Source organism: Phocoena phocoena, chromosome 2, assembly GCF_963924675.1.
Source record: "Phocoena phocoena chromosome 2, mPhoPho1.1, whole genome shotgun sequence".
NCBI lineage: Eukaryota > Metazoa > Chordata > Mammalia > Artiodactyla > Phocoenidae > Phocoena > Phocoena phocoena.
The window spans coordinates 39,297,357-39,309,940 of NC_089220.1; the positions used below are offsets into that span (position 1 = coordinate 39,297,357).

The 12,584-nt window shown below is 34.5% G+C and overlaps 1 protein-coding gene across 2 annotated transcripts in view; it reads right to left on the reverse strand.

Moving 5' to 3' along the window:
- Positions 1-1,925: 1,925 nt before the first annotated feature.
- HIF1A (hypoxia inducible factor 1 subunit alpha) overlaps positions 1,926-12,584 on the reverse strand; it is a 42,077-nt gene continuing 31,418 nt past the window's right edge. The window contains exons 8-15 of one of the 2 annotated variants that reach the window (XM_065870856.1): positions 11,986-12,133; positions 9,994-10,214; positions 9,091-9,377; positions 7,506-7,628; positions 6,969-7,393; positions 4,421-4,529; positions 3,735-3,861; positions 1,926-3,248 (exon numbers count right to left, since the gene is read on the reverse strand). In XM_065870856.1, the coding sequence (XP_065726928.1) occupies positions 3,097-3,248; positions 3,735-3,861; positions 4,421-4,529; positions 6,969-7,393; positions 7,506-7,628; positions 9,091-9,377; positions 9,994-10,214; positions 11,986-12,133 (1,592 nt within the window). In that variant the 3' untranslated portion in view covers positions 1,926-3,096. The remainder of the gene's footprint in view (positions 3,249-3,734; positions 3,862-4,420; positions 4,530-6,968; positions 7,394-7,505; positions 7,629-9,090; positions 9,378-9,993; positions 10,215-11,985; positions 12,134-12,584) is intronic. The other variant, XM_065870857.1, reaches the window with a different exon arrangement.

Genomic DNA, 12,584 nt, shown 5'->3' on the forward strand with positions numbered 1-12,584 from the left:
AAGTTGTACCTACCAATGGTAGGCTCCCTGGGGAAATCTTTTTCAGTTCCAGAGTTAATAGTGAGGCTTAGAACAAATGAACAAAATACACTAAGCTCCTTTGCCATACTTTTTTCAGATGTGAAAATAATAGTGTGGGTCATTCACTCACAGCACTGCCAGAGGAAGAAGTATAGGCATTCATCAGGAAGGGAGACAATACAGGACTGTAGCTGCTGGGGTAGAGCTATACTTGGCTAAAGGCATTATAAAGACATTTGTTACGGTCTCAAAGAGGCTGGCACAATGCTGGGAGGAAAGGCTGGTTCTGCTATTTAAAACAGCTTCAAGCACTCCAGGGGACTTATTTTCTGAATGACCAAGGGGTGGATACTTGTTTTCTCCCAGCTTTACCATCCTTTAAAGTGGCTTTCTCATCTAAATCATTGCTCCACAAGTCATTTTCCTACTCGTGGTCATTACAGATCTGACCATTAACTAATAGTTGAAAACGATCAACTTCTAGATTTCAGCTTAAGTTAATTTGCTAACAAAATGAGCAGAATTTTAAATTTCAACCTGGGAATATTAAGCAACTACTTTATTCTAAAATACCACCTCTACTACTATCTGTAATTAAATGCAGAAGCACTTTGGATCATAGTATTTGCAGTGAAATATGCATATGCCCCTAAAAACAGATTGAGTCTTAATATTGTAAACTTTTGTTCCCATATTTTCATGTAACTGTAATCAGATTTTCTTCATTCTAAGATAAAAACAGCCTCCTAAGATCTGTGGCTTAATTTTGTCCAGGATATTTTGTTCCTCTAACCTCAGGATACAGGGCCTAAGGCTCTGGCACTGCCTATGTAATTTGTCCATAAAAATAATCTGCTGTTACTTCTAGGAGCAGGGATTCACTGTCTCTTATTATATCTTTTTGTGCTGTCTGATTTTTTATATTTTAAGTGGGAATGTATTACTTTTACAATCATAAAAGAAATAACGCTATTTCATTTTAAAAAATATAGGGAAAAAAAGCTATTTAAAAAAATTTTAAATATACAGTATCATTAAGACAAAAACAAAGCAACGTTTTTCTAGTTTCATATTAGAGTCAGAAGACCTACGTTTAAATCTTCGGTCTGCCACTTACTACCTTTAAGGCTTGGACAAATCCTTTATCATTTGAGGTCTAAATTTCTTTATCTGTGAGTGACAATAGATTGGAGATCTTTAGAGCAGGGGTCCCCAACCCCTGGGCCACAAACTGGTACCAGTCCGTGGCCTGTTAGGAACCGGGCCCACAACAGGAGGCGAGCGGCAAGTGAGCGAGCAAAGCATCTGTATTTATAGCCGCGCCCCATCGCTCGCATTACAGCCCGAGCTCCTCCTCCTGTCAGCATTATGGTGAGTTGCATAATTATTTCATTATATATTACAATGTAATAATAATAGAAATAAAGGGCACAATAAATGTAATGTGCTTGAATCATCCGAAACCATCCCCCACCCCCCCATCCGTGGAATAACTGTCTTCCACAAAACCGTTCCCTGGTGCCAAAAAGGCTGGGGACTGCTGCTTTAGAGGAACTTTCTAGCCCTTACAACATTATGTAACTATAATGTTCAGGATTTGCTTCATTCATCCCATTCATATTAGAACATTAAAATTTTGTTTTACTTTAATAAATTAAAGGTTCATAAATGACAAGTTTCTTTTCTAAAAGCATACTTTTCACAGTGGAACATTACGGGTTGTTATTATTTAACATTACATTTAGGGACACAGTATAACTTAAGGTGATGGCAATACGATAAATGTAGAAATAAACAAGAGTAATGTAATATTCATAAAATACTTAAACTGTTGGTAAACAATATTATGAGTTGGAGGTGTTAAAGCAAATATTATTTTAACATAAAAGCTGATCAAAGGGGGCCTGGTCCACAGAAGATGTTTATTTGATGTAACAAAACAATACAGTTAGTGTTAGATCCAACCACAAAGAGCAAAAGGAATGAAAAATTTGTACAATGCACATAGAAAAACAAGATGTTTACTGTGACAACTATATATTTCTAAAATAATGCTTTTCTAAAATTACTCAATTATTGAAATCTATATGAAAACAGAACGATGTTAATAGCGACAAAGTGCATAAAACCAAACATCAAATTTCGAGCAAATTAACATACTAGGCAATTTTGCTAACAAAGCATGATTTTTTTCTTGTTCACAATCTGCTCAAAATACCTTTATACCAACATGGTGGGCAGAACATTTAGGTATAATATCAATTACACAATATTAGCATAAACTTCCACAACTACAGATAGGGTATTGTTTTCTTTTGAGCTGGCAAAGTGACTACAGAAACATCAGATCATTTCTCTGAATTGAGAATTTTATCCAAATAAACGCCACATACCTTCCAGATATATGCATATCTTTCTATATCATGTAAATGGCTTTACCCATTTAAATAATAAACCATACAAGCATTTAAGAATCATTATTATATGATTAACAATGTCATGTTCCAGGTTTAATAATTTCATAGGCCAAAAAAAATTTCTTCTTAAAAACTAGTTTTATAAATGCAGAATATATTGCATGAGTAACTGCTGGTATTTTTTTAAGAAAATATATTGTGCAATTGTGGCTACCATGTACTGCTGGCAAATCATTACTGTTTATGTAAAATGTGAAAAAACTGAGTAAAAATTTTTCAAACTCATCATGATGAAAGGTTACTTGCCTTCTTAAAAAAAATTACATTGGCATCTTATTAAAAATAATTCGATAAGGGACAAACTCCCTAGCCCAAAATAAATAAATAAAAAGGTGCATTTTAAAAATGATGCTACTGCAATGCAATGGTTTAAATACCAAAGAACTGTGAAAATGTGCTGTGTGTGATCTGGCATTAAGGAACATACTAAAAAAGAGCATTAATGTAAATTAAGTAGAAAGGGGATCAAAATTGAACTAACCAAGTTTGTGCAGTATTTGTAGCCAGGCTTCTAAAATTAGATATAGAAAATATAAATAGACTGCTTTAGGTAATGAGCCACCAGTGTCCAAAAAAAGGAATGAGATTATGAAAAAGCTCAGTTAACTTGATCCAAAGCTCTGAGTAATTCTTCACCCTGCAGTAGGTTTCTGCTGCCTTGTATAGGAGCATTAACTTCACAATCATAACTGGTCAGCTGTGGTAATCCACTCTCATCCATTGATTGCCCCAGCAGTCTACATGCTAAATCTGAAAAACAAAGATACTTAAGTATTTATTCATCTAATCCATGAATATTATTAAACAGCCACTATGCACTAGGTATTGGGGAAAATAAGGCAAATAAGCGCTAGAAGAGTTTTAGTCTATTAGGCAAAACCACAATCGTGTAAACAAGAAAGTGCAAAAAATTGTTACTGGTGCTATGTCACAAATGTTTAAAGGATACCTTGAAGGCACAAAGGCGTGATAAACCAATTTAGAAAAAGGCATTAAAATGTGCAAGTTTCAGCTTCTATTCAATATTGATAGCACACAGACTCAGATCAAAGATAATTACTAAAAATTCATAGTTCCATCTTGAAATAGCTATTACTGATCAAATAAAATGCAACCTTACTTTTTAATCCTGCTAAGGAGTGAAAATCACTCTCAATTGGAGTAAAGCTCCTAAATAAAAGTTTCATATATTTTAATTCTCTTTGTGATGTTCAAGGGCAGAAAGAATAAACTAACCAGAGGGTATTAAAATAATTGTCTTTTGCTCCATTCCATTCTGTTCACTAGATTTGCATCCTTTTACGCGTTTCCAAGAAAGTGATGTAGTAGTTGCACGATCATCTGGTTGCTGTAATAATGTTCCCTAAAAACAGTAAAGTTATTTCAATTTTACTATGTTGAATTTTTTTTAAGTCAAAACTTTGAAATCAGTGTAAGTTTGCTAACAATATGTGGGCAAGATTCTTAAATACTGCCCTAAGTTATTTTAAATTCTTTTTCTTCATACTACTATGGTGAATTCATTTGCTGGTCATTATGACAGCTACGTGTGTAAATGCTTTCCTGTTAATTTGGTCTGAAAATATCAGTATGGATTACACCAGCACTGACTGTTCTGTGGGTAAGAAGGGAAAGTAACCTAAAGGGAAGAGAAAGAGACTTGGTGGTGACACTGGGTGTGGAATGAGGGGAGAACTGTACTTACTCAAAATACGTCTCTAGTGTTTGGAATTTTTATACCAAGACTGGATTCATTAAATGTTTGTATTTTTAAGAAAGAGTGTGTACAAGTGAAAAAAAACAATGTATAACTTCTGGAAACGTAACATTAGTATTTGGAAGATACAAGGAGTTACCTATATGTCTAACTTAGAAATAGCACATTAGCTAGAATAGAAAAGCAAGCATACTGTCACACTTACAATTCCTACTGCTTGAAAAAGTGAGCCATCATGTTCTATTTTTCGCTTTCTCTGAGCATTCTGCAAAGCTAGTATCTTTGGACTTAGTTCTTCCTCAGGAACAGTAGTTCTGAAAAATATTTTTTAATAAAAATATGGTTGTTTTATTTATTTAAAAAATATCCAGTTACTTTTTTAAAATGAAATATATAATGCCTATTTTCCAACATTAAGGAATATAATGTTATACATAAGAGAACCGTCCTGATTACTAAAGTTTATTACCTTGAAAGCCCAACATTAAGGAATATAATGTTATACATAAGAGAACCGTCCTGATTACTAAAGTTTATTACCTTGAAAGCCCAAATTTTGTTTAGGAAACAAAATTTCCTAAAATATGCATTTCCCTATTTAGAAAATAGAACTGAACAGAACTAAATTGATGTCAAAGAGTTAAGTATTGGCCTTTCATCCCACCTAATACACAGATATTCTTGGGACTACTGTAATAAAAGATTAATTTCACATTTGTGTTACGCTTTCAGTTTATAAAACATTGCATGTTCATTAGTTCACTGTAGCTTCACTCCAATCCCCAAGATAATACAGGTAATATAATACACATTCTATAAATGAGAAACCTGAGGCTTGTTAGGTAACTTGCTCTGTTGCTAATTAGTTGCAGATATGGAAGTACACTGCAGGTCTCCTGATACCCAGTCTCCTTCCCAGTGATCCTCCCACTAAGCCATTTCGCCCTCAGTATTGATCTGGTTATCAAACTTGATCTGCATCTAAAATTAATACTAAATAGTGAAGAACTGTTTTATGTGTCAAGTACATCGATTTTGTTATATCTGTTTCGCCTTTTCAAGAACCGCCTGCCCACCCCCAACATAATCACAATAGCTCCTTGCTGTCCCATCTAGTTGAGAATGGCATATGGGTAAGGGATGTACTACTCTAACGGCTCTCCTACATGTAGTCTTGTTTTGTATTTTTAAAAAATTCTATGAAACCGTCAATATATAGACAGGCAGATTTTTAAATTTTTATATAAATGTTACCTTTATTAAGTGTAACTCAGTCTATCATGTAAATATCATCTTAGTAGTAGTACTTTTAATGGTTTATTTTTAATCTTTGCTCTAAAAGCTGCAAATTGTCTGGTTTACCGTAGCACTTTGATTTTGCAGATTACCTACAGAGGTAGTAAAGAAAAAGCCTCCATATAGTTCTGAATGGTTAAGTTCATAAAGTGTTTAGTACATACTATATTGGAACTAATGTAAAAAAAATTGCTAAAATGACTAGATATTTGTTGGACTTTGGTTTTGACAAGTACGTAGTTATTCAGAAAACCAAAGAGCCCATGGTTCTCTGTAGCTGTAACTGATTCAGAAAACCAAACAGCCCATGGTTCTCTGTAGCTGTAACTGAAAATTACAGATCACTGCCAATTCTACTGCTATGTTCATTCTTCTCTCCATCTAATAACCATTTATTGAAGCAAGTGCTACATGTTAGGTACTGAGTTAAGTATTAGTAACACAGAAATGCCCGAGGCACTGTCACCTCCCAGAGGAGCTCTAAAGTCGGTTGGTGATAATAGTAAAACAATAATGTTAAATACTTCTTTGTTAATCTAAAGCCCTAAGATCTTTTCCTAGCTCTGGGAAAAGGCCTCTCCTAGCATTCTAGGCCAAAGCAGTGATGCAGGGCAGGAGAATAAAGCCATAAGCTCTGGCTATGGCAGTGCTTTTTCCTATTGCTATTGATATCTGACTCAGTCTAGGCACTGTAGAGGAATCATTCCTCTCCTCCACACACTGCTCCACTGACTTGTATCCTCTGACTACAGCCTAAATTTTAAATGTGTCAAATCCTATTACAAATTATACACAAAAATTATAACTTAAAATTTGGATAGTGTCCATATGTTTGCTCAAACTAGTTCCATAGAAGCAATGCCATGACACATGCTTAGATTCTTGTTATAGCTTTTAAAAAATATTTAACCTATGATATAGCTAGTGTTCTATAAATAAAAATAAAAAATAAAAGCAATTTATAACTATACATAATTTTTAAAAAATGCTTATAAATATCTATATTGAATACTGAGGACTGAAGACCATCAAGTTCAATTTGGATTGGAGAACTGGAAATACCCTTAAGTTGGAAAGGCTTTTTTTCAGGTAAGCTTAAAAAGAGCTCCAAGCTATGGAGGCAAGTAAGGATAGTTAATGAGTCTGATTTAAGCAATTACAAGAAACTGGGCCAATTTTTGTACATTTACAGAACTTACTGGCTGGATTTTATTTTTAGAGGTATTAGAAGACCCTTCTACTCCTACATTTAGATAAGTGATATGACTATAAAGTAATACACAAGCTAATTTAGAAATGGTTTTTTGAGTGCTTGTTTTAAGTTCAGAATTTGTACGTCAATTTTATGTTCCTTAAAGCATATATATCAGAAAGTTTGCTACATTTAGAAATAATTTACCATCATACATGTTTCCTCAAAAATAACAAACTATAACTTTAATGTTACATATAAATACCTTTGACTCAAAGCGACAGATAACACATTAGGGCTTCTTGGATGAGATTTTTCTGTCTGTTCTATGACTCCTTTTCCTGCTCTGTTTGGTGAGGCTGTCCGACTTCCAGTGTCACTATATGGTGATGTTGTGGCACAAGTAGTTTCTTTAGGTACGTGGGGAGGAGATGGAAATGCAATCAATATTTTAATGTCTTCCATACCATCTTTTGTCACTGTTTTTAATTCATCAGTGGTGGCTGTGGTTGTGTTGGTGGTTATAGGAGGTTCCTGCATTTGAGTCGGCTGGAATACTGTAATTGTGCTCGCACTTTGAGGAGTAGTAGAACTGCTTTCCAATGGTGACAACTGGTCGAAGGAACGTAACTGGAAGTCATCATCCATTGGGATATAAGGAGCTAACATCTCCAAGTCTAAATCAGTGTCCTTTAAAACAACAAATACATGAGTTTTTACAATGGCCACACCATATAAAAGAAAAACAAGTTAAACCCAAAGCCAGTTTTGAATAATATATATAATAAACAAGTTCATATACCTGAGTGGAAAATGGATTCTTTGCTTCCGTGTCTTCAGCAAAAAGTTTCTCTACCAATTCCAACTTGAATTCATTGACCATATCACTATCCACATCAAAACAATATTCACTGGGACTGTTAGGCTGTAAAAAGAATTAATATATTTACTTTTCCCTGAAGAAGCTTACATAAATGTTTTGCTAGTTGTTAGAATGTGAAAACCTAACCTCAGAGAATACACAACCAAGTCTGTCTCTTCTATCAAATCTTATCTAACTAGTGAGAAATGAGATTTTTTGAGCTTACACTTATAATTCTGTCAATACATCCATTTCTAACTGTATGTAATATAACAGCATTTATAAGATTAAAAGATGCATTTATCTGCTTATTCTAAAGAATAAAACTCACCTAATAATTCAACTCCCAAATGGTACGTAACTGGCCAATAACCAGATGATATATGCACTGGAATCTGTGTACTGAGAGGCGATAGTATTGTGGTGATCTACCTAAAAATCTCACAGCTACTCTGGGGGGCAGGCGAGGATAGGGCTGGAGACTTAAGTTCTTTACTGGTATTCACCTTAATGAATGCAGTACTAGTTTAGTTTTCAGCAAGAATTCTAACCAAAAAACTATAGCTATGTATTCTAAGCATAAACTTTTGCTTCCCTCATCTTAACATTTTTGTTAGATTTACTTTTTATGGATTAAAAACAAAATGACTCGAACATTTTTGTGCTAGGCAAACTGAGCAACCAGAGAGTAGGATATATTCTCTAGAAGGCTATGAGATGTCAAATCTCCTACTTTTAGCTTGCCAGTTTGAGTCAGTAAATATTTCATGTAAAATAATATACCGCTTTTTTTAGGCTTATTTGAGCCTCATTTATCAAGTCATAATATTCAAATCTGAGCTGCCGTACTCATGAGCATGTTTTTAGACATAGGAAGCTCTGAAATCAAATCATTCTAGATTGAGAAATAGAGCCCTATATGATACCTTCAGTCTTGGCCCAGCCTAGCCCTTAAAGACTATTTTTATTCTGTTTATAGAAAAACTAGTATCAAGACAGAACTTGAATTAAAAAGTTACTAAGTAATTTTTCTGAGTAAGACTTGGTGAGACTTTCATGTTACTCTTATCCAGAATGTCAAAATAGTGATGGCAATTGTACTAAATTGGGCAAAGAGCTTAGAGTCCTTTCCCTTTTAAGGCTTGCTAATAATAAGCCCTTTGCCACTGGATAATTCTCCAACTCAAAGGGTAATATGAATGGGCTTAGATCAGTCATAGGCACACAGTATTGTTCTCTGTGGATATCTTAAGTTCAAGACTTTTTTTGTCCTACTGATATAAATACACACAGGAGCAACATATGTTTTACCTTTTGCCTTATGTTAAGGCAGCTCATTCCCATGTTCCTGTCTTTGAGCCTAAAACATGGACTGAGGTCTAAGTCAGGCATAGCTTTTGTAGTAATTTTAAAAGTGCTAAAATTCATAGAAACAAAACTATGACATGTGGTTCAAATTTACATATATATCCCTAAACATTAAAATCTGTAAGTTATACTTTTCTTGTTCTATCATGACACCTACCTCAGGTGAACTTTGTCTGGTGCTTCCATCAGAAGGACTAGCTGGCTGATCTTGAATCTGGGGCATGGTGAAAGAAAGTTCCAGTGACTCTGGATTTGGTTCTAACTTTAATGCAACTTCCTGATTGAGTGCAGGGTCAGCACTACTTCTAAGTGGCTTTGGAGTTTCAGAGGCAGGTAATGGAGACATTGCCAAATTTATATTCTGTAATTTCTCATTGGATGAGGGGAGCATTACATCATTATACAATGGAACTTCCTCAAGTTGTTGTTCATCAGTTTCTGTGTCTGTAGGGGAAAAAATTAGTCAATTTAAAGACTATCTAGATTTCAACATATACAGAAATGTATGCCCCCTTTTACAAAAGGTTTATCTAGTTCACTCAAGTAACAAAAATGTTACCAAATTTTACTTAATCCGAAAGTCTGCAGATATTATGGTATAACCATAAGTCTAAGTTCTTTCCAATCCACTACTGACAACTTCTATAATCTATATAGCATAAAAACCCCTTCAATTCCAACCTTTTCATACCTTTTATTCATTAAAATTTAACCTAGTTTGAAATTACAGTTTTCTTTTTCAATGTTTGATTTCTGGTATGACTGCTTATTTATCCTTTAATGCAACTTATGCCTACTGCAGTATACCTGCTAACTTGTGAAAAAATATGACAGTAGGCTATAGAAATAGCAGAGCTTATTAAAAGTGAACAATTAAAAGTGGAAAGAAGAAATACCTTAAAAACACTTTGAAGCACAATTTCCAACAATGTGCAAAAGCGGGAATGCTGAGAAATTACAGGGGCAAAGACCACAATGTCCAAATGATTACCAACAAAAAATGTTAAAGTTTAGGCAATTAACATAGTTTAGGCAATTAACAAAATAACTAAAGACCCACCATTGCTGCCAAAATCTAAAGATATGATTGTGTCTCCAGCAGCTGGGGCCAGCAAAGTTAAAGCATCAGGTTCCTTCTTAAGTTTATCAAAGAGACTACTTGTATCTTCTGATTCAACTTTGGTGAATAGCTGAGTCATTTTCATGTCTGAAGATTCAACTGGTTTGAGGACACATTCTGTTTGTTGAAGGGAGAAAATCAAGTCGTGCTGAATAATACCACTGTCAAAAAAGAGAGATTAGTAATTCTTAAATGAGCACTTGACACAATGTGGGGGGGAGAAGGACTCTGAAATGGCCTTGTCTCAAAAAAATTCAAAATTCTGTTTTATGGAAAGGAACATTTTAAGATGCCTTAAAACATCTCTCATGCCTACCTGGTCACATTCAGGGTTTAAAATACCAATATGAAATAAAGACCTATTAAAATTCACAATACAAGATAATTCAAGTATTTGACTAATTTCAATTAAGAAACTTCAGCTATTCCTTTGAGAACATTGGTGGTGACAAAGAAATGTAACAGTCAAGTACATGTAGGACAATAAACAGATCTTTTGTGCCCACGTGTAAGGATATTGGCACAGAAGAACTCTTTGACATATATGAAGCATGACCGAAGGATGGCCCTAGAATATAAAGATATATAAATGACAAAGGTCCTTCCAAGAGGTGCACTGTTTTTTCCTTGGTGGTAAGAAAATGATCTGGTGATACCACCTACAGGATAGAGTTGAAGAGAGATGATGAACAACAGCTCCATCTTCATGTTTGGCTTAATTTTATTGCTCCTTTAATCAACAAACATTAAGTGTTTACTATGTGAAATGAACTGAGGATACAATATTTAAAATATCTAACCCTTGCCCTCAGGAAGTTTAAAACCCATCGTGAAAGTATGTGTGCAAACAACTGAAATACAAAGTGATAGTTGCTAAAATGGAGAAGGTTTGTGTCACAGAGGCCAGTAAGCTGAAACTTGGATTCATGTAGGATCTGTTAGACAGACTGGGATAGGGGAAAAGAAGGACATTCCAAGTGGGTGATTCTTATATAATGGGAAGGTCACAAGAGAACTCTTTTGCCTAATTTTAAAACATTAAAGGATGGTGTCAGAAGTGGCAAAAATAAAAACCAAATGATGAAAGTCTTCCTAAGAGAGGTGGCCACAGATTTTAGAAAGAAGGCTAAATCTACAAAAGCATGAGAGTACAGAAAATAATGACAAATGATGCTATGCAAGTAGGCAAGGGTTTATTTTGGGGGTGATAAAGGGATCTTTAAAACAACTCTAAGGAAAATGAGATGATCAGATATCCATGCAAGAAAACTCAGCCTGGTGGTAATGTAGAAGATGGACTAGAAGTGGGCGATTGCTTAGTGAAATAGATCAAATGAAAGATTAGTTTATGATATCCATAATATTCACAAGCCAATCATCTAAGAGAAGAGTTCATGAATACACACGAGCCATGTGTCACACATACAGCCTTTTACAGTAATTTCGCGTAGAATTTCAGTTAATCCTCATTTTAACCTTTTGAGGCAAGGATTCCTAAATGGATGAAATTCAGAGAAGTAAGGAGACTTCCCCAAGTCATGGAGCTAATGAGGGACAGGGGTATGATACAAACCTAACTATTCCAGGGCCAGAATTCTTCTTATAAAAATAACATAGCTGCCTTGAGATAGTTTATGCTGATAGCTGTATGACTAGAACAAACTAATCCATAGGAGATCTGGTATTTTTTTCAAAGTCTTTTTAAAAATGGGAATAAAAAAGGATGGGGATGAATAGCTACTGATGGTAATTAGTGGAATCACTATAATAGCTGGCCTAGAAACTCAGGTCAGAATACTGAAAACCATAATTAGGTAGAAATGTGAAAATAAAATAAAATTCAGTGAACATTTATAATCTTTCTATAAAAGAAAAGAGAGTATTCAAAGACTTACTACTTGTTCCCCCCAAATATTTATTTTCCAAGCTTACCTCACAACATAATTTACACATACAATGCACTGTGGTTGAGAGTTCTTAGTGTTATATATGACAGTTGCTTGAGTTTCAACCCAGACATAGCCACCTCTTTTGGCAAGCATCCTGTACTGTCCTGTGGTGACTTGTCCTTTAGTAAACACTAGGAGTGAAAAGGAAAAGAGTCATGTAGAGAAAATAACTTTGAATTTTTAATCGAATGAATAGATGCTGAATGTTGATCATTGTTTTAGAAAAAAGGAGAAATGTTTATTTTAATAGAATCAGTTTTAACTGTTTAAATTGAGAGACAGAGAAAACACCCCAGGATAGCTGAAAATGTTACCTATTTCATTCTTCTAATCCCCCAAATAAACTCCTTTCCTGCCAACCTTCACTTTAAATAAGATGAAAGCCAGGGATGAGGGACAGCAGTGACTAAAATTCCTTTAACTACTTACAGGTTGAAAGTATCAGAAATATTAGAGAATGAATAACCCTGATTCCACAGAGAACATTCAACAAAGTGGCACTGCTATCATTTCCTTAAATTCCTGCTATAGTTTCCAGAGAACCAAAGATGCTTCAAATAGATGTGCTAGCATATTTGAATC